Source organism: Rhinoraja longicauda, chromosome 26 (genome assembly GCF_053455715.1).
Source record: "Rhinoraja longicauda isolate Sanriku21f chromosome 26, sRhiLon1.1, whole genome shotgun sequence".
NCBI classification, from domain to species: domain Eukaryota; kingdom Metazoa; phylum Chordata; class Chondrichthyes; order Rajiformes; family Arhynchobatidae; genus Rhinoraja; species Rhinoraja longicauda.
In genome coordinates, this window is record NC_135978.1 from 16,618,745 (window position 1) to 16,644,728 (window position 25,984).

The 25,984-nt window shown below is 47.3% G+C and overlaps 1 protein-coding gene across 1 annotated transcript in view; it reads right to left on the reverse strand.

Annotated features, from left to right (window-relative positions):
• Window positions 1–1,062: 1,062 nt before the first annotated feature.
• Window positions 1,063–25,984, reverse strand: part of LOC144606147 (cytochrome P450 2D3-like) — a 30,574-nt gene continuing 5,652 nt past the window's right edge. Inside the window, exons 3-9 of the mRNA XM_078421944.1 lie at window positions 7,247–7,399; window positions 6,580–6,666; window positions 6,389–6,462; window positions 4,015–4,207; window positions 2,661–2,848; window positions 2,434–2,575; window positions 1,063–1,244 (exon numbers count right to left, since the gene is read on the reverse strand). Coding sequence (XP_078278070.1) covers window positions 1,063–1,244; window positions 2,434–2,575; window positions 2,661–2,848; window positions 4,015–4,207; window positions 6,389–6,462; window positions 6,580–6,666; window positions 7,247–7,399 — 1,019 coding nt within the window. The remainder of the gene's footprint in view (window positions 1,245–2,433; window positions 2,576–2,660; window positions 2,849–4,014; window positions 4,208–6,388; window positions 6,463–6,579; window positions 6,667–7,246; window positions 7,400–25,984) is intronic.

Here is a 25,984-nt window from a genome sequence, read left to right on the forward strand (position 1 = left end):
TTTAACACATCTAAATAAGCTTTTAGAGTCAGTTTTTATATTCCTCACGAGCTTTCTTTCACGCTCTTTATACCCCCTCATAATTAACCCCTTTGTGCTCCTCTGTTGAGTTTTAAATTTCTCCCATTCCTCCGGTTTGCTGCTTCCTCTGGCCAATGTATATGGTCCTTCCCTTCACAGCCTGTGGTCTCTGGTCCCGGGGGAGCGGGTGGGTCTGACCCGGGTCCGGTAACCCCACGTCTTGAACCCAACACTTTCCATGTATCTTTGTCCTCCCGGGAGTAAGTCTGCACGCTCCTATATCCGAGTTCGTTACATGAAAGTGTGTTGCTGAACCTGTTGCCGATGTGTTTGTATTCTCCACATCGGGACGTATTCCAGTTGAAAATTCCATTCAAAGTTGTTGCATGCTTGTACCTGCCATGTTTTGGCATGCTTGTACCTGCAAAAATGACTATCCTTCAAATTACCGCAGTAATAAACAAGCTGTAAAATGTTTGGTCACTCGTTTGCATTGGGAGAGCAGTGCTCTTGGGTCAGATCATTATGGTCACTGTTGGTGTTGGGTCAATGGCCGGTGGGGGCCACAATGTTTATGTCAGATTAAATGTGGATTTTGCACATCCTCCAGGCAGTGTAGACAAGGCGAGGAACACATTCTTCACCTCTGTTTGAAATTAGATTAATTCTGGCTGGAGGTGCCATCTGACCACATCATCAATAGCACGACGGTTGCACATCCCTTATTTTATATATATATATTTTTTTAATTACAAGATTACAACCAGCCATTGTGCCATTAGGCTAACACACACCTGAATAACACGACGTGCAAATTAACATGAAATTGAGAAAAATTGGTCAAATTCAATCATGGCTGAGCAATCTTTCTCACTCAACCACATTCTCTAACCTTCTCCCCACAACCCTTGACACCCATACTAATCAAATAACTGTTAATTACCACCTTAAAAATACCCAGTAACCTGGCTTCAACAGCCGCCTGTGGCAATGAATACCACAGATTCGCCAACCTCTGACTAGTATTCCCTCTATTATATCTCATCTGGTTTTAACACAGAGACGATAGGGGGGTGGACAGAGGGTAATTCCGTATTTAGCTTCCCTGAAGTTCGGCCCTGGTTCGTTTTCCGGGAGAAAGAAGGTGAAGTGTTGGAGCAAGGATGTGAAGAAGATGAAGAGCTCCGTCTTTGCCAGCTGCTCCCCCAAACACACATGGTGACCTGTGGGGTGAGGGCAAGAGTGGTTAGTGACCCGGGAGAGGCACTGGCAGAGTCACACTGACTGAACGGAAATGAGTACCGCCACAGTCTAGAGTCCCAATGTCATCCTGCCTTAACCTACCCTGCCTAATCGCTCACAGAAGCACTGCACTCCCAGCCTTTATCAATGTTAAGCAAATGCACATTCTGCTCTCTTTATGTCAACATAAAATGTGTTCTTTCAGCACTGGGCTGACCATCAAGTATTTTAGCATTTGACTAAAATTTAGATGATAACTAGACCAAGTGGACCCGTTGGGCCCAAACCACTCCTGTATTGGTGCAGCACCCTCTCCTCCCCCACTCCCCTCCACCCTATCCCCCCTCCACACCTCTCCCCCCATCCCCACCTCTCCCCCTCACCACCTCTCCCCCCTGGGGATGCCTCTCCTCCACCACTTCCTCTTCCCCCACTCCCCCACCCCTCCTTCCATCCACCACCCTCCTCCAATCCTCCCCCTCCCTCCCCTCCCTCCCCCCCCGGGAGCAACCCGTGGTTGTCGTACCAACCCACCTCCCGGCTGCCATTGGTGGAGCGGGGGTGGGGGGAGGGGAGGAGAGTCCTGTCCTGTCCCGTCCCAGTGCGGGGATATTCAGTGGTAGACGGCGGTGGCTCTCCCACTGTTGCTCAGCTGCTGGACTTAGCGGCATGGGTAGGGGCTGAGCCGGCCGGGGAGAAAAGGGGGGACGGGGGAGCCGAGGGCAGGCCCAGCGCCACGCCGAGGTGGCCAAGCCCTTGTCAATGGGCCCCAACTGCGCAGGCGCTGATGGTGTTTGTTCTGCGCATGCGCGGATGCGGTGGCCATCTTACGTGAGTACCAGATCAACGGAGACCCGACTACGCATGCGCGGTTTTTTAAACCATAAAATGTGAATAACTTAAAAAATATAACACCGATTTCAATTACATTTCTTCCATAGGACCACGGGTCAACGGAAGCCTAGAATTGTCGGACTGTCTTGTACCGTTTTGGCTGTAGTTCAGGAACAAGTGAACAAACGAGAGTTTTAGTTTATAGATGAACTGAACTTTATAAATCCAGGAGGAAGCCCCCCCACTCCCTTCACACAGTGCAGAAGATGGAGCTGGATATCCATGATCACAGTTACCTCTTTTAATACATTCAATAATCCATAAATCCCACATTACCTGCAGAGAATGGGATGAAAGCTTCCGGCTTCACAAACATCCTGTCCGAATTCAGGAAATGTCCCGGATTAAACTCACGTGGAGTCAACCAAACATCTTCATCATACAAGGCTGAGGTAATGTTTGGAAAGATTGTTGTTCCCTAAAAGTCATTTAAGGAGAGACAAATTAGTCAGCAACAGGACCTGAGAACAAAGGGAACATTCAAGATTAGCTCTAGAGCGTACCTTGGGAATGGTGTAACCCATGACCTCGGTGTCTCTGTATGTTTCATGAGGCAGGGAAATTGGAACAATATTTCCTAAGCGTTGGGTTTCGTGGATAACTGCGTTAGTGAATGGCATTTCTTCACGGTCTTCCAACTTCGGCTTCCTCCCATTCCCAATGACTCTGTCAATCTCCTCATGGACCTGGGCTGCAGGAACAAAGAAATAACTCATTTTGAGTTGCAGTTCACCAAAGATACTGGTGTTTTCATTGTCACTCCCTCAAAATGTCCCCAAAAGCATTCCTGGTAAAATAAATTCTGGTATTATAGTGACTACCTCAACCTACGACCTACAGCAGCCAATTTATGCAGAACAAGATCATACAAATGTCATTGGGATACAAATTTAAATAATGGGTTTTCATGAACTTAAGGTTTCAAGACCTGGTGTTGATAATTGAATCATTGCAATCAGTGATTTAGGCACAAAATGAACTGCAATACTGGAGGGCAGCACAGTAGCGCAGTGGTAGAGCTGCTGCCTCACACCGCCAGCGATCCAGGTTTGATCCTGTCTCTCCGGAGTTTGCATCTTCTCCCTGTGACCGTGTGGGTTTTCTCTGGGTGCCCTGAAATGGTATAATGCACAATGGAAGAGCTGCTGCCTCACACCGCCAGCGATCCAGGTTTGATCCTGACTGTGGGTGCTGTCTCTCCGGAGTTTGTATCTTCTCCCTGTGACCATGTGGGTTTTCTCTGGGTGCCCTGAAATGGTATAATGCACTCGTAAGATGACAACTGAATATGAACATCCAATTCTGGCCAGAACACTCAGGGAAGATGTGAAGGTCCTGGGAAAAAAATCCTATGGGGCTTCAGCCACAAGATTAGACAACTCAGATCTTGAGGAAATTTGAGAGGAGACTTGAAGAAGGTCCTCGGGATCAGGATTACTTTACACTGGGTACTGGGAGGGAAGAAAATCAGGCAAAAGCAGAGAGAAATGGATGCATTATGGACCAAATGCATGGAAATTGGACCAGAAGAGATTGTACAATGGTCAACGTGGACTGTTTCTCGGCTATAAACTCCATGATGAATCTATGAAAGTGAACATGCAGATAGACAAAGTAATTCAGAAGGTAAAGACACAGCAAGAGGATTTGAATACAATGAGAGATGTTTTGCTCCATTATATAGGGCCCAGGTGAGACTGCAACTGGGATATTGTTTCTGGCCTCACAATCTAAGGAGGTACAGGTAAACACTACCTAGTGTAGGGCACTGCAATTGCCGTCCCTTCCCCACCAAGGAGGCAGCAACATGGGAAAGGATGGGAAACACGACCACATAAAGCACTGTGCCTACAATACCCCAGTAATCCTCACCTACCTTCTCCTGTTGTGTAAAGAAAGCATCAATGAAGTCCCTGGGATCATCTGGGTCCCATGATTCTTTGTGCCTTGTGACTATTGTTTGTAAAAATTGAGTGATTTTATTATGATTTTCAAATATTTTCTGCTGTGGGCCCGGGAGGTGTCGAATAAAGGGAAAGTTATTCGTCACCTGAAACAAAGACAGGATTTGAAAGTAAATACATTTTTCTCAATCCTCTGAGGTTTCCTAAAGTAATGAACAGAAAGTTAGTTTTCACTGTCATGCAGTGAGGGAGGATGTAACGGAAGGTGTGGGTTTATTATAGTCAGTTCTGCCGCATGGGACAGGCCGTGCCCTGTGGTGTCCTCTCTGCCCGGCCGTCACTGGTGGCTGTGGGATGTCCCGGTGAGTCGCTGCCTTTCTTTAACCAAAAATAATTTAATCAATTATTTACAATAATATTTACAGTATGGAGTAAATCAAAACAAAACCCACGACAAATCTTTGGAAAAAACTGCTATACAACCATATCGCCATCCTTATTGAGGATACATTCCACCCCTCGCGGTGCCCAGCGGTCCCGGAAATCCCCCAGCATGCCCGTGGACGGCGTGTAGTCCTTTTCTAAAACCACCGGGGTGCGGACGTAACCCCGGACAAGGGGCAGGCAGCCGGCTCGGGCAGAGCCCTCTTCCGCCTGGCGCCGTGACTGCCTTGGACAGTCTCGTCCGGGTGGTAACAACGGATCAAATCGGTTTCTATACCCTGGTGGGAACGTTGAACAAGGAAAGTTAGGAGCAGTGTCCAGTATCAAGAGGTTTCACGAAAACTGTTCAAGACTCCCGGGTGAATCGAGTGGCCGGTGGGTTGGATTTGCAGCGATGTCTCAATGTGGGAAGCCTCCTTCACATTCTCAATGTCCATGTGTGGACGGGTTGCCCGGTAGCAGGGCCGGTCCAGTCATGATCTAAGGCAGAGCCTACGTTGGCAGCTGCCATTGCCAGTGATGGAGCCCCTCGCTCCGGCAGAGGTGCTACTGAACTAAGGTAATCGAGTCACCAAAAATAGAGATAGTTGGTGCGCCTTTAAAATCAAACACAACTTGAGACCCTGCGTCAGGACTCGGTCAAAGAGCCCCCCTTCACTCTCTATAGCTCAGACGACCAGTTGTCCCACTCCAATTACTAGGGTGAATGTCTAATTGATCTGTTGTATTTCGGATCCCAATATCATTATATCATTGCTTATTTATTTTATTTATAATTTATTTTCATATTTCAGATACAGGGTTGTCACAGGGTTGTCAGAATGACTACAATGCATTTCCGACCATCTTAACATTTTTGTACACTAGCAGATCACTGGATGGCAATCACTCTTTAAGGTCTAAGTTTCTAATATCTGATCCATTATCATCACTTGATAATATTTCAGGACCTCGCAAATTTTGGAAAAAAACTGTAGATGCTGGAAATGTGGAATTAAAACAGAAACACTCAGCAGGTTAGACAGCATCAGTGGTGAGAGAAACAGTTAATATTACAGGTGCAGAAACCTTCATCAGAATTGGAACGGAAAAAGACTCAAGGAACTGTAAATGTTGGTTTACCAAAAAAGATACAAAGTGCTGGGTCAGGTAGCATCTCTGGAGAATATGCATTGGTGAATTTTCAGGTTGGAACCCAAAGGAAATTGATCACTATGTGGCCAAGTTTGCGGATGATACAAAGATAGGTGGAGAGGCAGGTGGTGTTGATGAAACAAGAAGTCTGCAGAAGGAATTGGACATGTTGAGATAGTTGGCAAAGAAGTGGTGTAACAAAGTGTACGGTCATGCACTTTGGTAGAAGGTTTAAAGGTTTAGACTAATTTCTTAATAAAGAAAGGATTCAGAAATCGGAAGTGCAAAGGAACTTGGGCGTGCCGGTGCAGGATTCCCAAAAGGTTAATTTGCAGGTTGAGTTAGTGGTAAGGAAGGCAAATGCAATTTTAGCATTCATTTTGAGAGGACTAGAATATAAAAGCAAGGATGGAAAACCGAGTCAGGCACTGGTCAGACCTCATTTGGAATATTGTGTGCAGTTTTGGGCCCCATATCTGAAGAAGGACCTGCTGGATTCCGTACATTTCGACTTCCTTAAAACATATTCCAAACTTCTGGACTCAATCTCAATCTCAACAACTTCACGTAACTTGCATCCTCTGTTTATATCAGAACTGTCCAGTTCTGCCGCAAGTTACCCATCTATAATATTTACTCAGTTATTTTCTCTCTACTACTACCAGCTGGAATACATTTGAGACGGATCTATCGGTAGAGCACTACATTACCCACAAGTGGTAGATCGTGAAATGAACAACTTGCCTTACCTGGCCCCAAAATCCACCTTCCAATACAAAGCTTTCTTCAAGTGTGTGCAAAAATCCAAGAAACCGTTCATCATATCATATCATATCATATATATACAGCCGGAAACAGGCCTTTTCGGCCCTCCAAGTCCGTGCCGCCCAGCGAACCCCGTACATTAACCCTATCCTACACCCACTAGGGACAATTTTTTGATACTCAAAACGATCTCCGAAGATAATCGAACAGATAATATTTGAGTTTGCATAAGTTAATGGGATGTGAGGATCAAAAGGGCTACCTGAATGGATGTGTGGAGCAAAAGGGTGGTAATAAATTAGATTTTTTTCCAAAGTTAAGATCATACAAACAATAGAAATTCTGAAGAAATAGACTGCAGCGAAGTGTGAAATTAACCGCAGGAAAGAAATCTAATGGGATGTTGACTTTCATTGCGAGAGGATTTGAGTTTAGAAGCAAGCAGGTCCCTCTGCAGTTGTACTGGGCTCTAGTGAGACCACACCTGGTGTATTGTGTGCAGTTTTGGTCTCCTAATTTGAGGAAGGACATTCTTACAATTGAGGGAGTGCAGCATAGGTTCACCAGGTTAATTCCGGGGATGGCGGGACTGACATATGATGAAAGAATGGGTCGACTGGGCTTGTATTCACTGGAATTTAGAAGGATGAGAGGGGATCGTGTAGAAACATAAAATTCTTAAGGGATTGGACAGGCAAGATACTGATTTTGGATGATCAGCCATGATCATATTGATGATGATAGTTCAAAGGGACAAATAGCTTACTCATGCACCTATTTTCTATGTTTCTAAGTAGTGCAACAATACAAATAAGGCAATGGCTTCCACAGGATTAACTCACCTTGTTCACTTTCAAATGCCTGCTTTAAAAATCCAGCCTCCTCCACAATTCGCAATTCAAGAGACTTCTTTCCAAGCCCAAAAATTTTCAGCGTCAAAAGTGCAAATTTTCTCTGCGCTTTCCACCAGTCACCATACTTTGCTAGAACAATACCTGGATGGAGGTAGCAGGAATATTGTTACATTCATAGACAGACACAAAATGCTGGAGCATCTCAGTGGGCCAGGCAGCATCCCTACAGAACATGAGAATGTTGTTTCATTCATGTTGGTTTCAGCCCGTCCATAGAATCGAGCCTGTGGAAATTGGAGGAATAATGCCGGCCCTCTTTGTGGTGGGGGTTAGTCACAGTATTCCTACAATCCTCTTTCTCATAGCATATAATTGTGTTAATATTCTGCTCCATGAGACAGGATCAAGTGGTGCCATATGACTGGGTGACAGCACATGTGGGTTCTTTATTCCAAAATATTAAGCCAAGTAATTACAGCCAGTGAGTCTCACAGCAGTAGTAGAGAAGTTACTGGGGAAAATACTATGAGGGACAGGATTAGTTTAGTTTAGTTTATTGTCACGTCTCCCAAGATACAGTGAAAAACCTTTGTTGCGTGCTAACCAGTCAGCGGAAAGACAATACATCGGCAACAGACTAATGTTGTAAACTGTAATTGGGAGCACTGGCTATAAGATGTCACAGGACTTAGTTGACCTGGGAGATGGAGTCAGAACGACAATAGGGAAAATTAGGCTGGATCTCCAGTCATCCATTCATCGGAATTTAGAAGAATGAGAGGCGATCTTATAGAAACATATAAAATTCTTAAGTGGCAGTCACAGTTTAAAAATAAGGGGTAGGCCATTTATGACTGAGATGAGGAAAAACCTTTTTACCCAGAGTGTTGTGAATCGGTGGGATTGTCTGCCACACAAAGCAATGGATGTTTTCAAGAGTGAGTTAGACTTAGCTCTTCGGGCTAACGGAATCATGGGATATGGGGAAAAAGCGGGAACGGGGTACTGATTTTGGATGATATGATTTTGAGTGATCATATTGAATGACGGTGCTGGCTCGAAGGGCCTAATGGCCTACTCCTGCACCTATTTTACATGTTTCTATCCAGTGGACCTGCATTCCAAGTATCAGGCTTTTCCAGGATTCCCCATCAGCATTCCCCATCCACCACCATGTAAGTAATGTTTCCCCTTCCCATGGAGGCTGCACCTGTCCTCTCAAGGTGTTCTGGCAGGCGTTTCCCGGGGCACTCAGATGGCCAGGTTGAGGATGCATTCATCATGCCGACAGTTGAATCTGACAATGCCTGGTCCCTCTGAGCCTGGTGCCCAGCACTGTCTCTGGAGCCCACTTCACACTCACCTTCTCCAAACCACTTAAAGATCTTTTCATATACTGGGAGTTCTGGCCGGTCCGCAAAATCTTCAGATTTCTTCACCAGCGCCTCTTTCAGGGTCTTGTAGCCGCTCAACACCACCACGTTTGTCCACCCAAAGTCTAAGCTCATCACATCGCCGTACTTCTTCCGCAGCTTAAAGTGGAGGAGACGGGAGAAAGCACGAGGCTGTCGTTGTAACTCGCTCACGGAGGCCAAATGCAACATTGAACAAAGACAGAACCGTCGCAAAATTCTCACTAGTGCACTAGTTTAATCTGTGCCCCTGCTGCCATTAGCGCTGGGATCCCAGGAGCAATGAGGTGAATTATTCGTGCCATTGATTCCCCGGCCGTTATACTTACTTATCCAGTCACGGATGGACAGATGCCGAGCCGCCCCACAAAAGCCTGGCTACACAGCTGAAACACGGGGAGCATACAAGGGATAAACGCAAATGCAGGCCACAATGCGACCTCATTGCCGATAGATACCCTTCTGTATTAATCATCGTTTCGACACTGATTTCATCTGGGGACGTCTCCACTCCCTCATCTGAGACAGAGTAACAAACATTTTGTACAGAATCCAATGTGGTGGAATAACTCAGTGGGGCGGGCAGCATCTGAGGAGGGAGTGGACAGGTGACGTGTTGGGTCGGAACACTTCTTCAGACTGATTGTAGTGGGGTGGTGGTTGGGGGGGGGAGAAGAAAGCTGGATAAGAGGAGAAGGGGTGTCAAAGCCAGGCAAGTGATAGGTGGATACAGGTGAAGGGGGTTGATTTGCTGATGAATAGTAAATGACAAAAGTTAGCAAATGAAAGGATCTATTCCACTTTCTCACCCACCCACACACCCAAATCCCTCCATCTGCCTTTACTTCACTTGACACCCTTTTGTTTCTTTCTCATATCTAGCTTTGTCATTTACTCCACCCATCAGACCCGCTGAGTTACTCCAGCACTTTGTGCTTTGCTCCAGTTTCCAACATCTACAGTTCCTTGTGTTTCCGTGTCATACAGTACAGGCTGGGTATTTCGCGTTCCCTTTAATTGTCCCCCCTCCCGAGCAGCGGACTAGATTAAATCTATGCACTACCTCAAGAAAGCTGAAACTGCCAAAAGACAATTTCTTGAAATTAACCTGGAGTCAGGTAGAGGTTTATACCAGACCTAGAGATTAAAGCTCGGTGAGTAACGGGATGTTACCATCCATGCAGTAAGATGGTCCAGATTAAAGTGAAGAGCTTCAGAAAGTGTAAATACAATTTCGTTTAGTTTAGAGACACAGCATGGAAACGTGCCCTCCTATTCATGCCGATCGTTCACACTAATTCTATGTGATTCCATTTTCTCTCAACCACACCCGATACACTAGGGGCAATTTACAGAGTCCAATTATCCTGCAAACCTGCAAGTCATCGGAGTGTGGGAGGAAACTGGAACACCCGGAGGAAACCAACGCCGTGGTTGGGAGTCTGCGCCACCGCAAACTTGTTCATGTTTAACATGCAAGCGAATAATGCAACAACATGATTGTTACAGTTTCACAGCCCACCGTTCATTTATCAGGAGTTTTGCAATTGGATCATCATCTCCATGGCACTATCAAAGCTACTTTTGAGGAACTCTATCAATGCCCGAATTTACTGATTTCAGTTTTACTTTTGTTGGCGATATTACAGGGCAGAAACACTGACAAAGCACTGGTTAAACGGGGTTGCACACCATTTCACTGAACAGTTGTGATTTTCTTTCATTAATAATAACAATAATAATAATGCATTACATTTATATAGCGCTTTTCAAACACTCAAAGACGCTTTACAGGGATTACTAGAACATAGACAATAGACAATAGACAATAGGTGCAGGAGTAGGCCATTCAGCCCTTCGAGCCAGCACCGCCATTCAATGCGATCATGGCTGATCACTCGAAGGTATGCCTTCTCCCCATACCCCCTCACTCCGCTATCCTTAAGAGCTCTATCCAGCTCTCTCTTGAAAGCATCCAACGAACTGGCCTCCACTGCCTTCTGAGGCAGAGAATTCCACACCTTCACCACTCTCTGACTGAAAAAGTTCTTCCTCATCTCCGTTCTAAATGGCCTACCCCTTATTCTTAAACTGTGGCCCCTTGTTCTGGACTCCCGCAACATTGGGAACATGTTTCCTGCCTCTAATGTGCCCAATCCCCTAATTATCTTATATGTTTCAATAAGATCCCCCCTCATCCTTCTAAATTCCAGTGTATACAAGCCTAATTGCTCCAGCCTTTCAACATACGACAGTCCCGCCATTCCGGGAATCAACCTAGTGAACCTACGCTGCACGCCCTCAATAGCAAGAATATCCTTCCTCAAATATGGAGACCAAAACTGCACACAGTACTCCAGGTGCGGTCTCACCAGGGCCCGGTACAACTGTAGAAGGACCTCTTTGCTCCTATACTCAACTCCTTTTGTTACGAAGGCCAACATTCCATTGGCATTCTTCACTGCCTGCTGTACCTGCATGCTTCCTTTCAGTGACTGATGCACTAGGACACCCAGATCTCGTTGAACATCCCCTCTTCCTAACTTGACACCATTCAGATAATAATCTGCCTTTCTATTCTTACTTCCAAAGTGAATAACCTCACACTTATCTACATTAAACTGCATCTGCCATGTATCCGCCCACTCACACAACCTGTCCAAGTCACCCTGCAGCCTTATTGCACCTTCCTCACAATTCACACTACCCCCCAGCTTAGTATCATCTGCAAATTTGCAAACATAGAGAAGTGAATAAATAGATAAATAAGTAAACGAACAGAAAAAGGAGACAGAAGGTGAGGTGACGGTCAGTGGTTGAAGGCAGTGCTGAACAGGTGAGACTTCAGTGATGTTTTGAATGTGGTGAGTGAGGAGGAGTCTCTGACGGTTTGGGGTAGTGAGTTCCATAGGGTGGGAGCAGCGATGGAGAAAGCCCTGTCCCCCCAGGATCTGAGTTCGGTCTGGATGGGGGGGGGGGGGGGGGGGGGGGGGGACAGGAGGTTGGCAGCAGCAGAGCGGAGGGTGCAGGTGGGAGTGTGCCTATGGAGGAGGTCAGTCAGGTAGGATGGGGCCAGGTTATGGAAGGCTTTGTAGGTCATGAGGAGGATTTTGTACTGGATTCTCTGGGGGATGGGGAGCCAGTGGAGTTTGTAAAGGACGGGGGTGATATGGTCACGGATCGGGGAGTTTTGAATGTATTGAAGTTTACTGATGATTTTTGAGGGTGAGCCATAGGCTGTTGCAGTCGTCCAGACGGGAGGTGATGAAGGCGTGGATGAGGGTTTCTGTAGCTGTGGAGGAGAGGGATGGACGGAGACGGGCAATGTTTTTGAGGTGGAAGAAGGCTGTCTTTGTGATGTGTTTGATGTGTTTGTCGAAGGAGAGGGTTTGATCAAAGATGATTCCAAGATTCCGGATGTGAGGGGAGGTGGATACTGGGAGACCATCAATATTGAGGATGAAGTTTTGGGTGGATTTGGTGAGCGTTTTTGGACCAATGATGATGATTTCAGATTTGTTGCAGTTGAGTTTGAGGAAATTTGATTGAAGCCAAGATTTTATTTCAGTGATGCAGTTTGTCAGTGTAGAGTGTGTGGTGGAGGAGATTGACTTGGTGGAGATGAGGAGCTGGATATCATCGGGGAAGCAGTGGAAGTTGAGACCATGACGGCGGATTAATTGACCAAGGGGGAACAGGTAGAGGATGAAGAGGAGGGGGCCAAGGACTGAGCCTTGGGGACACCTAGGGGTGAAAGAAACCTCATGCAAATTTAAAAATCACCACATTTATCTCCTTATGCCATTTAATCTCAGTACAATAACAAAGTAATTTTAACACCCAAGGTTTGGAATTCTAAGTAAAGCCTTTGTTATTGCACAACAAATCCTGTTATCTTAAACCAAAAATACTAGACTAACAAGATGGACCACTCCGTTGAAATCGTCTATACATAAATGCAGAATATATCTCATCTATCAACTCACATTTTGTTGTTATTTCCATTTTTAAATGTTTTCCCCTTGATTAATTTCTCTGAATTTATTATTTCTAACTTTCCGCCCATTTCCCTTCCATCCTTCCTCCCCAGCCCCCTCTTTTGTGCAGTTTCCACTGTATTGCTCGAACACACACTCTGCACAAATCTAACTTATTATATAGGAGAGGGAATGGGTGACGTTTCGGGTCGAGACCGAAACGTCACCCATTCCCTCTCTCCATGATGCTGCCTGACTTGCTGATTACTCCAGCATTTTGTGATACCTTCGATTTGTACCAGCATCTGCAGTTATTTTCCTACACTATATATATACACACACACATATATATATATATATATATATATATACATACGTGTGTGTGTGTGTGTGTGTGTGTGTGTTTGTGTGTGAGAGCCAAGATAGACATAAATAGATCTCTGTTAATGTGCAGGGATCGCTGCAGACCGAGTCGATGTTTCCGCGCCGTCTCTCTAAACTGGATTAAACTCGTGGCTGACTCCTCCGAGAACCCCAAACACACTGGTCTTAAATGACACAAATCTGCCACCAACCCCCCCCCCCCCCCCCACCCCCCCCCCCTCCTTACAAACCGACGGACACCGAGGAGTGCAGAGCAAGGAAAACGTGTCAAATACAAACAAGTTGGGTGGAAATGGGAGATGGAGGAAGAATAGACGGCCAGGGTAACTAAAGGAATAGGAATAGAGTGAGAATGTTTCCACCAACGATGCCGCTCGACCCGCGGTCTCCGTCCAGCTGATTGATCGCTGAGCGAGAAGATTGGTTCGCAGGTGGAGAGCAAATCCACAAGCGTTTCCCTCCCGAGGCGCTGCCTGGTCTGCTGAGTATTTCCAACAGCGATGTAGGTGAACGAGGAGCTGCCGATACTGGGGTCTTGAGCAAAACACGAAGTGTGGAGTCACTCAGCGGGGCAGGCAACACCGAAGATAGACACGAAATGCTGGAGTAACTCAGTGGGACATGTTCCTGTTGCTCACATCCCCTCGAAACCCGGGGGTAGAAAGAAAGCTAAAAACGCGTGTACTTGAGAAATGCGAAACTGGAGGTAAAAAAAGAATGGGTATAAAGGAGACAATTCAGATCACTGGGCAATGGCAGAGACAGACCAAGGGTTAAAGGTGGATGGGTCCGGGTGTGCGGTCACTTCCTTCCCACTGTCTCTCTCTCTCCCCTCTCTCCCCCTCGCTGTCTTTACCTTTGTGAAAGACAGGTGAGTGTTATTCAGATCCACTTGCAGCAGGTTGCCGAGGTTAAAGGTGGATGGGCCCGGGTGTGCGGCCGCCTCTCTCTCTCTCTCTCTCTCTCTCTCTCTCTCTCTCTCTCTCTCTCTCTCTCTCCCCTCGCTGTCTTTACCTTTGTGAATGACAGGTGAGGGTTATTCAGATCCACTTGCAGCAGGTTGCCGAGGAAAGGCAGAGCCCGGGGCCCGGGAGGGTAGTTGCCACACTTCCTCCTCCTCCATCAAGTCAAAGGCCAGGGCAAAGACGGTGCAGAACACGGCCAGCACCGGGAACCCGCCAAACACCCTGAGCACCACCTCGGGGAGAGCACACAACTCCATGTTCCCCGGAGACAACGAGCGGCAAACTGTGCGCGGAGGGAGGGAGGCGAGGGGACTTCACTGGGAGTCACTGGAACCTTCGCTCTCACGCACAACCATTCGTGGCCCTTACTCTTAACAATTCCTCCTTCGACTCCTCCCACTTCCAAGGCGTAACCATGGGCAGTCATATTGGCCCCAGCTATGTCTGCCTCTTTGTAGGGCACCTGCACAATCCCTGTTCCAGACATACACTGAACGTTTGCGGTCGGTGTTGGAGCAGATATGAAATCAACCACAACTTGCTCCATCCCTACAGAGCCCGTGGTCTGGTTGCCTGGGTCTGGTGTCCCAAGGGCACGGGTGGGTCTGACCAGGGTCTGGTAATCTTTTGTAGTCACAGCAAGAAAATGGGCTCTTCTGCCCAAGTCGTCCATTGCGACTGTTGTTTACCTGAACGAGTCCCATTACTTGCACCTGCCCAATATCCCTCTAAACCGTTCCTATCTACAAACCCATCCAAATGACTTTTAGACTTTAGTGATACATCGCAGAAACAGGCCCTTTGGACCATCGAGTCCGCGATGACCAACAAACTGTGCACCATGTACTAATGTATACCATACACTAGCATTTCCCTCCACACAATTTACAGTTGTACCAAAGCCAATTAACCTACAAACATGTACGCCTTTGGAGTGTGGGAGGAAACCAGAGCATCTGGAGAAAGCCCAGGTCTCTGGTGCTGCAAAGCAGCAACTGTACCGCTGCGCCACCATGTCGCCCTAGTATTAGTGTAAGTGAGTGGATAGGGTGGAGTGGTGTGCTGAAGAGCCTATTTTTGTCTATATGTCCCAATGATTATCTCAAAAGCCTACATCACTAATTATATTTTATATTTTCTTACGGCGCAAATGGAGGGCTTTGGCCCATTGACTCTGTGGAAGGCTCCAAATCAATCCCATTCCATTCCACCACATTATTCTGTAAACAACTCTCTCACTACCCCTTCAGCATCCTCCAGTTGCACTTAGCGCAGCCTACACACGGAGTAATTTACAGTTGCTAATTAACCTACCCACCATCATGTCTTTGGGAATTAAACTTCCTACTGTACACTGCCTCTCACATAATCCTCTAGTGCCCCTGGATTTGCTCGCACTGGATTTCAAAAGTGGTTTTACAAACGTACAAACCAAAAGCCACTCATCCTTTGAGCCTGCACCACCCTTTATTAATTTATTCACAAAATGCTGGAGTAACTCAGCAGGTCAGGCAGCATCTCGGAAGAGAATGAATGGGTGACGTTTCGGGTCGAGGCCCTTCTTCAGTCTCGACCCGAAACGTCACCCATTCCTTCTCTCCCGAGATGCTGCCTGACCTGCTGAGTTACTCCAGCATTTGTGAATACATCGATTTGTACCAGCATCTGCAGTTATTTTCTTGTACCACCCTTTATTAACCGTGGTTGATCTCAATTTAATTTCAACTCTGCCTTCCCCATGCCCACAGTAACCTATCGCTCCTTTGCTTATCAAGAATCTATTTACTCATACCGCAAAAGTGTTCAAATGCTATCTGCGTGGAATTTGCACGTTGGCCCTGTGACCGCGTGTTATATAAGCATTGCATTCTTGGGAACTGCCCGAAAGCCAATTTGTCTCTAAGTCAGAAAAGTCATTTTGCTATAATAACCAATATCACATTGCTCTACATACATAGAAGCATAGAACAGTCCCTTCAGCCCACAATATCCATGCTGAACATGATGCCAAGATGAACGAAGCTGAGGGCCTTATAGAGGTTTATGAAAACATAAGGGTCACAGGTAGTGAATGGTCTTTATCCCAGGGAAGGAAAGCCAAAAACTAAAAGGGTTTTCATTGAGGGGCGAGATTGAAAGGGGACCTAAAGGACACGTTTTTTACACAGAGGGTGGTGGCCATGTGGAACAAGCTGCCAGAGGAAGCTGTGGAAGTGGATACACTTTCAATGTTTAAAAGACACAGGGCGGCACAGTGGCACAGAGGTTGCGCAGCGGTAGAGTTGCTGCTTTGCAGCGCCAGAGACCCGTGTTGTCTTTACGGAGTTTGTACATTCTCCCCGTGGCCACGAGGGGTTTCCCCGGCTGCTCTGGTTTCCTCCCACACTCCAAAGATTACAGGTTTGTAGGTTAATTGGCTTTGGTAAAATTGTGAATTGTCCCTAGTATGTAGGATAGTTATGTGCAGATAGTTATTAATGAAGATGATATAGTTGGGATTACGGAGACATGGCTCCAGGGTGACCAAGGCTGGGAGCTGAACATCCAGGGATATTCAATATTCAGGAGGGATAGACAGAAAGGAAAAGGAGGTGGGGTAGCGTTGCTGGTTAGAGAGGAGATTAACGGAATAGAAAGGACGGACATTAGCTTGGAGGATGTGGAATCGATATGGGTAGAGCTGCGAAACACTAAGGGGCAGAAAACGCTAGTGGGAGTTGTGTACAGGCCACCTAACAGTAGTAGTAGAGTTGGGGATGGCATCAAACAGGAAAATAGAAATGCATGCAACAAAGGTAAACCAGTTATAATGGGTGACTTCAATCTACATATAGATTGGGTGAATCAAATTGGCAGAGGTGCTGAGGAAAAGGAGTTCTTGGAATGTATACGGGATAGTTTTCTAAACCAACATGTAGAGGAACCAACGAGAGAGCAGGCTATTCTAGAATGGGTATTGAGTAATGAGGAAGGGTTAGTTAGCAGTCTTGATGTGCGTGGCCCCTTGGGCAAGAGTGACCATAATATGGTTGAGTTCTTCATTAGGATGGAGAGTGACTTAGTTAATTCAGAAACAATGGTTCTGAACTTAAAGAAAGGTAACTTTGAGGGCATGAGACGTGAATTGGCCAAGATAGACTGGCAATTGATTCTTAAAGGGTTGACGGTGGATATGCAATGGAAGGCATTTAAAGACCGCATGGATGAACTACAACAATTGTTCATCCCAGTTTGGCAAAAGAATAAATCAGGGAAGGTAGTGCAACCGTGGCTAACAAGGGAGATTAGGGATAGTATCAAAACAAAAGATGAAGCGTACAAATTAGCAAGAAAAAGCAGCCTACCAGAGGACTGGAAATTCAGAGTCCAGCAGAGGAGGACAAAGGGGTTAATTAGGAAAGGGAAAATAGATTATGAAAGAAAACTGGCAGGGAACATAAAAACTGACTGCAAAAGCATTTATAGATATGTGAATAGAAAAAGATTAGTTAAGACAAATGTAGGTCCCTTGCAGTCAGAAACAGGTGAATTGATCATGGGGAACAAGGACATGGCAGACCAATTGAATAACTACTTTGGTTCTGTCTTCACTAAGGAAGACATAAATAATCTGCCGGAAATAGCAGGGGACCGGGGGTCAAATGAGATGGAGGAACTGAGTGAAATCCAGGTTAATCGGGAAGTGGTGTTAGGTAAATTGAATGGATTAAAGGCTGATAAATCCCAGGGCCAGATAGGCTGCATCCCATAGTGCTTAAGGAGGTAGCCCCAGAAATAGTGGATGCATTAGTGATAATTTTTCAAAACTCTTTAGATTCTGGAGTAGTCCCTGAGGATTGGAGGGCAGCTAATGTAACCCTACTTTTCAAAAGGGAGGGAGAGAGAAAATGGGGAATTACAGACCAGTTAGTCTAACATCGGTTAGTGCGGAAAATGCTAGAGTCAGTTATTAAAGATGGGATATCAGCACATTTGGATAGTGGTGAAATCATTGGACAAAGTCAGTATGGATTTATGAAAAGTAAATCATGTCTGACGAATCTTATAGAATTTTCGAGGACGTAACTAGTAGAGTGGATAAGGGAGAACCAGTGGATGTGTTAAATCTGGACTTCCAGAAGGCTTTCGACAAGGTCCCACATAAGAGATTAGTATGCAAACTTAAAGCACACGGTATTGTGGGTTCAGTATTGATGTGGATAGAGAACTGGCTGGCAGACAGGAAACAAAGAGTAGGAATAAATGGGTCCTTTTCAGAATGGCAGGCAGTGACTAGTGGGGTACCGCAAGGCTCAGTGCTGGGACCTCAGCTATTTACAATATATATTAATGATTTGGACGAGGGAATTGAATGCAACATCTCCAAGTTTGTGGATGACACGAAGCTGGGGGGGGGGGGGGGGGGGGGCAGTGTTAGCTGTGAGGAGGATGCTAGGAGGCTGCAACGTGACTTGGATAGTTTAGGTGAGTGGGCAAATGCATGGCAGATGCAGTATAATGTGGATAAATGTGAGGTTATCCACTTTGGTGGCAAGAACAGGAAAGCAGACTATTACCTGAATGGTGGCCGATTAGGAGAAGGGGAGATGCAACGAGACCTTGGTGTCGTGGTACACCAGTCATTGAAAGTAGGCATGCAGGTGCAGCAGACAGTGAAGAAAGCGAATGGTATGTTGGCATTCATAGCGAGGGGATTTGAGTATAGGAGCAGGGAGGTTCTGCTGCAGTTGTACAGGGGCATTGGTGAGACGACACCTGGAGTATTGCGTACAGTTTTGGTCTCCTAATCTGAGGAAAGACATTCTTGCCATAGAGGGAGTACAGAGAAGGTTCACCAGATTGATTCCTGGGATGGCAGGACTTTCATATGAAGAAAGACTGAATAGACTCGGCTTGCACTCGCTGGAATTTAGAAGATTGAGGGGGGATCTTATAGAAACTTACAAAATTCTTAAGAGGTTGGACAGGCTAGATGCAGAAAATTCTTCCGATGTTGGGGAAGTCCAGAACAAGGGGTCACAGTTTAAGGATAAGGGGGAGAGTGGTGAATCTGTGGAATTCTCTGCCACAGAAGGTAGTTGAGGCCAGTTCATTGGCTATATTTAAGAGGGAGTTAGATGTGGCCCTTGTGGCTAAAGGGATCAGGGGGGTATGGAGAGAAGGCAGGTACGGGATACTGAGTTGGATGATCAGCTATGATCATATTGATTGGCGGTGCAGGCTCGAAGGGCGGAATGGCCTACTCCTGCACCTATTTTCTATGTGGTCATCATAGAAACATGTTTCTATGATGACCACATTGACTTGAAGAAAATGAGAGGTGTTAAAAGAAAGGTTGTGGAGGGTGAGTGCAGGTTCCTCCAGGCGAAGTAGAGTGGAACTGATTGGGTCTCTGTTCAAGGCAGAACCGGAGGGCCCTGAGACATTCCTGATGCAGAATGGAAGTGAAGTGGGACTGGATGTCTATGGTAAAGTTGAAGCAATGGGAACGTCGGCATTGAAAGTTATTGCAGTATTAAAGAGCATGTGAAGTGCCTTGGATGTATGGTGGAAGGGACTGAACAAGGGGAGACACGAGAGAATCAAGGTACTTGAAGATGAGTACGGTGGGACCTGTGAAACAATGGGTCTGAGACGGCAACCCTGCTTGTGGATTTTGGGAGGAGATAGAAATGTTGGGGAACTATAAGGTTGGATGCTGGAGGTAGAGGGGATATCTTTAGAGGCATTGAGATTGGTGACAGTCTGGGAGATTGGTGACCTGGTGTTTGTCAATGGTGTCATGGTCAATGGGGAGGCCTCACAGAGAAGATGCCTGGCTTCAGCGTGGTAGCCTACAATAGCACCTCCTTTGCTAGCGGGTTTGATGATAAGAATTTGCATGGTATGCGGGAGCAAGGGAACTATCAAGTGTAGAAAATTGGAGAAATTAATGTTCATATCATTGGGTATACGTTACCTGGGCAGAATCTGAGGTCCTGTTCCTCCAGTGTGTGTGTGGCCTCATTCAGGCAATGGAGAAGGCCAAGGACAGAAAGGTCAATATGGAAATGGAAAGGGGAGTTGAAATGGTTAGCAACTGGAAGAGTATAATGTTTCAAGTCAGAGAGTAGATCAGAACTGATAGAGACAAAATAACCTTGTAAAGCTACAGGGAGGATGTCCCTGATAGCGTAAAATCACGGGGACAAGCTGCACACAAGGTGATTTGATCAATGTTATATCAAAGCTGTTGTTAAACCTGAAAGGATGCAGAGAAGATTTACAATGATGTTGCCATAACTCGAGGGCCTGAGCTATAGGGAGATATTGAGCAAGCTAGGACTTTATTCCTTGGAGAGCTGGAGGATGAACGGTGATCTTACAGAGGTGTATAAGATCATGAGAGGAATAGATAGGGTAAATGCACAGAGTTTTGCATTTGTACAGAGATAAATGCACAGAGAAATCAGCAGTCACTAATCATTGATTGCAGCTGTGTTGCTTGGGAAGTATTGTGTGGAGATAGTAAGGAGTAAGACCTGTGTGATCTCCTGGACAAGTTTCGATCGCCTAGCTTGGGGTCGGAGAGGAATTTCCCAGATATTTTTCCCCAAATTGGCCTGGGTTTTTATTCGGGTTTTCGCCTCTCCCAGGAGATCACTCAGTTCTTTTGGGTGGGCGGTTGGAGTGGTTGGAGCAGCAGCCGTGCGGTAGGTTTGGAAACCGAGCATGGGGCTTTGTTTTCTCAGAGGCCCAGGAGCGGTAGGAGCGGTTGGAGTAGCGTCCGGGCGGTAGTTTTTGGAAACTGAGCACGGGGCTTTGTTCTTACAGAGGCCCAGGAGCGGTTGGAGCGGTTGGAGCAGACCACTCTGCAACGTTCCCAGTTAAGGGGGAGTATGAGTGCCAGGGCAGTTTATTGTTCTGGGTGTCGGATGTGGGGAATCTGGGAGTCTGATAGTCTTCCAGACATCCACATCTGCGCCAGGTGCGACGAGATGGGGCTCCTAAGGGACCGTATTAGGAACCTTGAGCGGCAGATTGATGACCTCCGTCTGGTCAGGGAGAGTGAGGAGGTTATAGAGAGGAGTTATAGAGAGGTGGTCACTCCAAGACCACGGAAGGTAGACAAGTGGGTCATGGTTAGGGGGGGGGGCAAGGAGCAGAGGCAGGGACTAGAGAGTACCCCAGTGGACGTACCCCTTGGCAATAAATACTCCTGTTTAGGTACTGTTGGGGAGTACCTGAGGGCAGCGATGGCGCCTGGGCCTCTGGCACGGAGTCCAGCCCTGTTGCTCAGAAGGGTAGGGAAAGGAAGAAGAGAGCGATAGTGATAGGGGACTCTATAGTGAGGGGGTTAGATAGGCGATTCTGTGGACGCAGTCGGGAGACCCGGATGGTAGTTGGCCTCCCTGGTGCCAGTGATGTATCTGAACGTGTCCAAGATATCCTGAAAAGGGAGGGAGAGGAGCCAGAGGTCATGGTACATATAGGTACCAACAATATAGGTAGGATAAGGGAAGAGGTCCTGAAAGGAAAATTTAGGGGTCTAGGAAGAGAGCATGATCAGCCCAACCTTCGCCTTCTGCCTGCCTGAACAGGTTCTCACGTTGAACAACCTCCCTCATCTTCTCCAAGTTATGTCAGTGCCTCTGTAGGATGTGCCCCCTCCCACCAAAGTGCCCTCTGTCAACTCGTTTCTGCAGATGGGTGACTGTTTTGCTTCTGCTTCCAGCTTTCACCTTGAACAATTCTTCAACTTTTATGACATTTTCCACATTAATCTTATGTCAACACAATCCGCTCACAATTCCTCCCTTCCTTTCCCCTCCTCTTTCAGCATTCCATAGGCACACTTACCTCTGTGATGCTCTGGTTTACTCTCCACTGACTCCCACTCCATAGCTTGTGGTCTCCACTACCTCACCCCTGCCCCACCAGCCAAGAGTCCAAACAGTGCTTCCACATGAAGCAATGGTATTCTTGCTCTTCTACCAGTTCAATGCACTGCACCTGACGTCCACCACGTGATTTCCAAGGGACGAGACCCTTCTTCAGTCTCGACCTGAAACACCACCTATCCATGTTCTCCAGAGGTGCTGCCTGGCCCACTAAGTTACTCCAGCACTTTGTGTACCTTTGTGTACTTGTTTTAAGTTCTGGTCTGTTTTATTCACTGAACTGTCTTGGGTACAGAACTGCTTCTACAACTGGCAGTGTGCTGCTTAATATAAAATTTCCTCTTCATTCAAAATCCAGTGGCAAGCTGAGGATGAGAGCAGAGACTGACAAAGCACATTTAGGTTTAGGTTTACATTTGTTATTGTCACATGCATCAAGTTAAAGGCGTTTACTGATAACTTAGCAGGCGTTGCCAAGCAGAAAGACTCCTGGATAGACACAAAATGCTGGAGTAACTCAACGGGACAGGCAGCATCTCGGGTGAGAAGGAATGGGTGACGTTTCGGGTCGAGAAGTCTTCAGTCTGAAGAAGGGTCTCGGACCCTAAACGTCACCCATTCCTTCTCTCCCGAGATGCTGCCTGTCCCGCTGAGTTACTCCAGCATTTTGTGTCGACCTTCGATTTAAACCAACATCTGCAGTTGTTTTCCTACAAAAAGACTCCTGGACAGGCAAAGCCAGAGCAACATCCTTCTGCACCTCCCGACAAAACCAAATCATTGCAGATGGGGAGACATGCAGAGTTAATGATTCAGATCGAAGGCTGAATATCAGATCGAAGGCTGAATGTCTGTGTGGAGTTTGCGCATTCTCCCCGTGTATTTCTGCCCAGCGCTTCATTTTCTTTCCCCATCCCAAACGTATACGGGTTGGAAGTTTAGTTGGCCTCTGTAACTCTGTAATTAGCACACTCTATTCGGCCCCAATGCGTTGGTAAAAGGTAGAACCTGGGGTGAGACTGATGAGTATGTGGGGAGTATAAAATGGGATTACTATAGAGTTTTGAGTTTAGCCATACAGTGTGGAAACAGGCCCATCGGCCCACTGAGTCCGCGCTGGGCAGCGATCACCCTGTACACAAACACTATCCTACATACTAGGGACAATTCACAATTTTACCAAAGCCAATTAACCTACAAACCTGTAATATTTGGAGTGTGGGCGGAAACCAGAACAGCCGGGGAAACCCCTCGTGGTCACGGGGAGAATGTACAAACTCCGTACAGACAACACGGGTCTCTGGCGCTGCAAAGCAGCAACTCTACCGCTGCGCAACCTCTGTGCCACTGTGCCGCCCTTTGTCTTTTAAACATTGAAAGTGTATCCACTTCCACAGCTTCCTCTGGCAGCTTTTTCCACATGGCCACCACCCTCTGTGTGAAAAAAAGTGCCCTCCATGTCCCCTTTCAATCTCGCCCCTCGATGAAAACCCTTTTAGTTTTCGACTTTCCTTCCCTGGATAAAGACCATTCACTACCTGTGACCCTCATGTTTTCATAAACCGCTATAAGGCCCTCAGCTTCCTTCATCTTGGCATCATGTTCAGCATGGACATATTCTATGTATGTAGAGCAATATGATATTGGTTACTATAGCCAAATGACTTTTCTGACTTCCAGACAAATTGGCTTTTGGGCTGTTCCCAAGAATGCAATGCTTACACAGGGCAACGTGCAAATTCCACGCAGATAGCATTTGAATACTTTTGCGGTATGAGTAAATAGATTATTGATAAGCAAAGGAGCGATAGGTTACTGTGGGCAAAGGGAAGGCAGAGTTGAAATTAAAATGAGATCAACCATGGTTAATAAAGGGCGGTGCAGGCTCAAAGGGTTGAGTGGCCTTTGGTTTGTACGTTTGTAAAACCACTTTTGAAATCCAGTGCTAGCAAATCCTGGGGCACTAGAGGATTATGTGAGAGGCAGTGTACAGTAGGAAGTTTAATTCCAAAGACATGATGGTGGGTAGGTTAATTAGCGACTGTAAATTACTCCGTGTGTAGGCTGCGCTAAGTGCAATTGGAGGATGCTGAAGGGGTAGTGAGAGAGTTGTTTACAGAATAATGTGGTGGAATGGAATGGGATTGACTTGGAGCCTTCCACAGAGTCAATGGGCCAAAGCCCTCCATTTGTGCCGTAAGAAAATATAAAATATAATTAGTGATGTAGGCTTTGGAGATAATCATTGAGACATATAGACAAAAATAGGCTCTTCAGCACACCACTCCACCCTATCCACTCACTTACACTAATACTAGGGCGACATGGTGGCGCAGCGGTAGAGTTGCTGCTTTACAGCACCAGAGACCTGGGCTTTCTCCAGATGCTCTGTTTCCTCCCAAACTCCAAAGGCGTACATGTTTGTAGGTTAATTGGCTTTGGTACAACTGTAACTTGTGTGTAGGGAAATGCTAGTGTATGGTATACATTAGTACATGGTGCACAGTTTGTTGGTCAGCGCGGAATCGATGATCCAAAGGGCCTGTTTCTGCGATGTATCACTAAAGTCTAAAAGTCATTTGGATGGGTTTGTAGATAGGAACGGTTTAGAGCAGGGGTGTCAAACTCATTTTCACCCCGGGTCACATCAGCATTATAGTTGCCCTCAAAGGGCCGGTTGTAACTGTAAGACTGTATAAATGTAACTAATCCTTAACATATTGTTAAATAACTGTCTGCATTTGATTATTATTTATTGAAATGAACAAATATTGTACATGCATTGACATAAATGTAAAAATATATGTAAGCACATTGACAAATCGGGCCCGTTCCTCATAGGGTTTCCATTGCGACCTGGGGAAATCACGTTTTTCTTTAAAATAAATTGTCTCTTAAAAATAAAAAAATGAATCTCAATGGGGGGGGGGGGGGGGGGGGGGGGGGGGGGGGGGGGGGGGGGGGGGGGGGGGGGGGGGGGGGAGGGGAGGTGGAGAGGGGAGGGGGTTGGTGAGGAGGGGAAAGGGGAGAGGGAACCTCTGACACCGTCCTGCCAGCGGCCATCGTCTTACTCCTTCACTGTGGAGAGGGTGTGACCGAGGAGCCTTGGACCCAAAGCCTGTCCTGTATTGGTGTGGCATCTTCAACCCCCTACTCAATCCCCCTTATCCCTCCTCTCCCTACCCCCATTCTCCCGTCTTCCCTGACCCCCACTGTCCCCCTTCTCCACCACTCCCACTCTCTCATCCCCCCACCAACACCCCCTCCCCCCCCACCCCTACTGTCCCCTTCCCCCACCCATCATCCCCACCCCCACTCTTCCCTCCTCCCACCCCACCCTCCTCAACAGTAGCACTCTACCTCCCACCCCCACTCACACTCTCCTCCACACCCCCATTCCCCACCCCCCCTTTCCACCACTCTCTCCTCCCCCCACCACCCCATTCTCTCCTCCCCAGCCCCACTCTCTCCTCCCCCCACCCCCCCCTTTCCCCCACTCTCTCCCCCCCCACCCACCACATTCTCTCCTCCCCAGCCCCACTCTCCCCCAGCCCCACTCTCTCCTCCACCCCCTCCTCACCCACCCCCGCCTCCCCACTCTCTCCTCCCCTCAGCCCCTCCCACCCCTCCCCTCCACCCACTCGCCCCCACCTGCATTCTCACCGTCCCCCTCCCCGCCCACTCTCCCGCCACCCCCACTGTCCCCTTACCCCCTACCCCCCACTCTCTTCCCCCCACCACCACCCCCTTCCCCTCACACTCCCTCCTCTCCTCCCCCACCCTCCCCCCTTTCACTCTCACTGTCCCCTTCCCCATCACCCACCTTTCCATCCCTCCCCCACTCCTTCCCCCCACTCTCCCCTGACCCTCACAGTCCCCCTTTCCTCCCACCCCCACTCTCTCTTCCCCCCACCACCCCCTGCCCCACACACCCTCCTCCCCTTCCTCCCTCACCCCTCCTTCCTCCCCACCCCCTCCCTCCTCCCCCACCCCCTCCTCCCCCTCCCCCACCCCCTCCTCCCCCTCCCCCTTTCACTCTCACTGTCCCCTTCCCCCCACCCACCTTCTCCCCCTTTGCTTCCCCCCACTCTTCCCTGACCACCACTGC